A 1,912-nucleotide genomic window follows, 5' to 3' on the forward strand; every position below is an offset into this window, starting at 1 on the left:
TTCTGCAGCGCCGCAGCTGCTGCTTCGGTCCATCGCGAAGCGGCCGCAGCTGAGGGCAATTATTCTCACGAGAGTGCAGCAGCACACCTTGCTGATTCACCGCCAGAAGCAGCAGCAGCAGCAGCAGCACGGTGCTCCGCAAGAGCCCGTGTCTCCTTCTGCTGCGCCTGGAGAGCAGCAGCAGCAGCAGCAGGGAGAAGCAAAGGGCACGTCTGCGCTGCAGTTTGTTGCTGCGGAGCCGCAGCCAGAAGACATCCTTGAAGAAGTGCCGGATGAGCTGGAGCTGCTGTTTCAGCAGCTGCTGCTGCTGCTGCAGCAAACGCTGCTGCTGTCGTCGCAGCAGGCCCTGCGGCTGCTCGACGCGCTGCTGCTGTCTGCTGCTACTGTTTCGGAGACAGAAACTGCTCTCAAGAGACTCAGAGAGCAGGCAGTGCTCAAGCAGCAGCAGCAGCAGCAGCAGCAGCAGCAGGACGAGCTCTCCCCTGCTGGGCAGCCAAAGGCTGAAGCTGCAGAGAGAGATACAGCAGCAGCAGAAGTGTCGCCGACGCCGCCACCGCCGCTGCAGCAGCAGCAGCAGCAGCAGCAGCAGCGACTGCACGGAAGTGAGGCTGAAGCCTCCGGCAGCAACAACGCAACAGCAGCAGGTGCAGCAGGAGCTGCTGCTGCTGCAGAGGCAGCAGTTGAAGGTTTCCTGGAGGAGGAAGAGCCGCTGCTGCAGGACATCTCTGTTGCTGCTGCTCGCGGCGTGTCCGGCGTCCTTGCTGCAGCAGCACTGCTGCAGCGGCGGCAGCAGCTGCAGCGGCTGGAACACCAAATCTCAAGGCTGCAGCAAGATGCTTCTGCTTTGGGGAGAAAGATTGAGTCCTGCGACATACCCCTTGCTGAGGATGCAGATGTTAGCTGCTGCTGCTGCTGCCATTGCTGCTGTTCCTTCTGCTGCTGCTGAAGCTGTCGCTGCTGCCGCTGTTACTGCTGCTGCTGGAGTCGCTTTTCTTGCTGCTGCTGCTGTTTTCGCTGCTGGAGTAGCTGTGGCTACTGCTGCTGCTCCGTTGTGCCTCCCGCAGCTGTGTTGTTGCTGCCGACCTGAGACAGCCACTTCTGCTGCTGCTGCTTCTGCTGCTGCTGCTGCAGGCAGAAAAGCTCTTTGTACCGCAAAACATGAGGCTGCGGGCGAGCACCCGGCTGCTGCAGCAAACAGTGCTGCTGCAGAAGCTGAAGGAGCAGCAGCACGAGCTGCTGCCCAAAGCAGCAGCAGAGTCGCTGGAGGGCATAAAGCTGCTGCAGCAGCAACAGCAGCAGCAAATGCTTGTCTGGAAGCAGCAGCAGCAAGCATCGGATGCTTTCCTCAACAAGCTGCGGGTCAGCTGCTGCTGCTGCTGCACCGTCTCTCCCTTATGCTGCGGCAGCAGCTCCGCCTGCCGCTCGACTTCCCTCTCATTCACGGCGCTGTGCTGCTGCTGCTGCTGCTGCTACAGAAGCACATTGAAGCCTCAGCAGATGGCCTTGTGTCGCGGGCTGTCTCCTTAGAGTCGTGGAGATCGGAGGCGCAGCAGCGGCTGCAGCAGCTGGAGGAGAGGCGGCTGTCTCTTCAGCGACAGCTGGAGACTTGTCTCGCCGAGGTTTGCTGCTGCTGCTGCTGCTGCTGCTGCAGGCGTGTTTGCGGGTCCTTGTGGGGGCTGGTCCTGGCTGCCTGTTGCTGCTTCATGTTTTGCTGCTACAGTTTGGTTGCGCTGCTGCTGCTGCTGCTGTTGCTGCTGCTGCAGATTGCGAAGGTAAAGGACACGTTGCGGGCAGCGCATGCAGCGGAGGAGCAGCTGCACAGAGAAGTGCAGCAGCAGCAGAGCAGCAGCAGGAAGCTAGAGAGGAGGCAGCAGCAGCAGCAGCAGCAGTGGAAGATGGGCAAAGAAAGCCT

General features: G+C 60.9%; 1 protein-coding gene across 1 annotated transcript; it reads left to right on the forward strand.

Annotated features, from left to right (window-relative positions):
- Positions 1-8: 8 nt before the first annotated feature.
- On the forward strand, positions 9-1,619 carry ETH_00038430 (uncharacterized protein; the record flags this gene model as incomplete). Its single annotated transcript, XM_013375292.1, has 3 exons — positions 9-895; positions 1,132-1,359; positions 1,476-1,619. Coding segments are annotated over 3 exons (1,259 nt in total), but the record flags the coding sequence as incomplete, so codon positions are not given.
- Positions 1,620-1,912: the final 293 nt, after the last annotated feature.

The sequence above is a fragment of the Eimeria tenella genome, genomic scaffold (assembly GCF_000499545.2).
Source record: "Eimeria tenella Houghton genomic scaffold, Eth_scaff2647, whole genome shotgun sequence".
NCBI lineage: Eukaryota > Apicomplexa > Conoidasida > Eucoccidiorida > Eimeriidae > Eimeria > Eimeria tenella.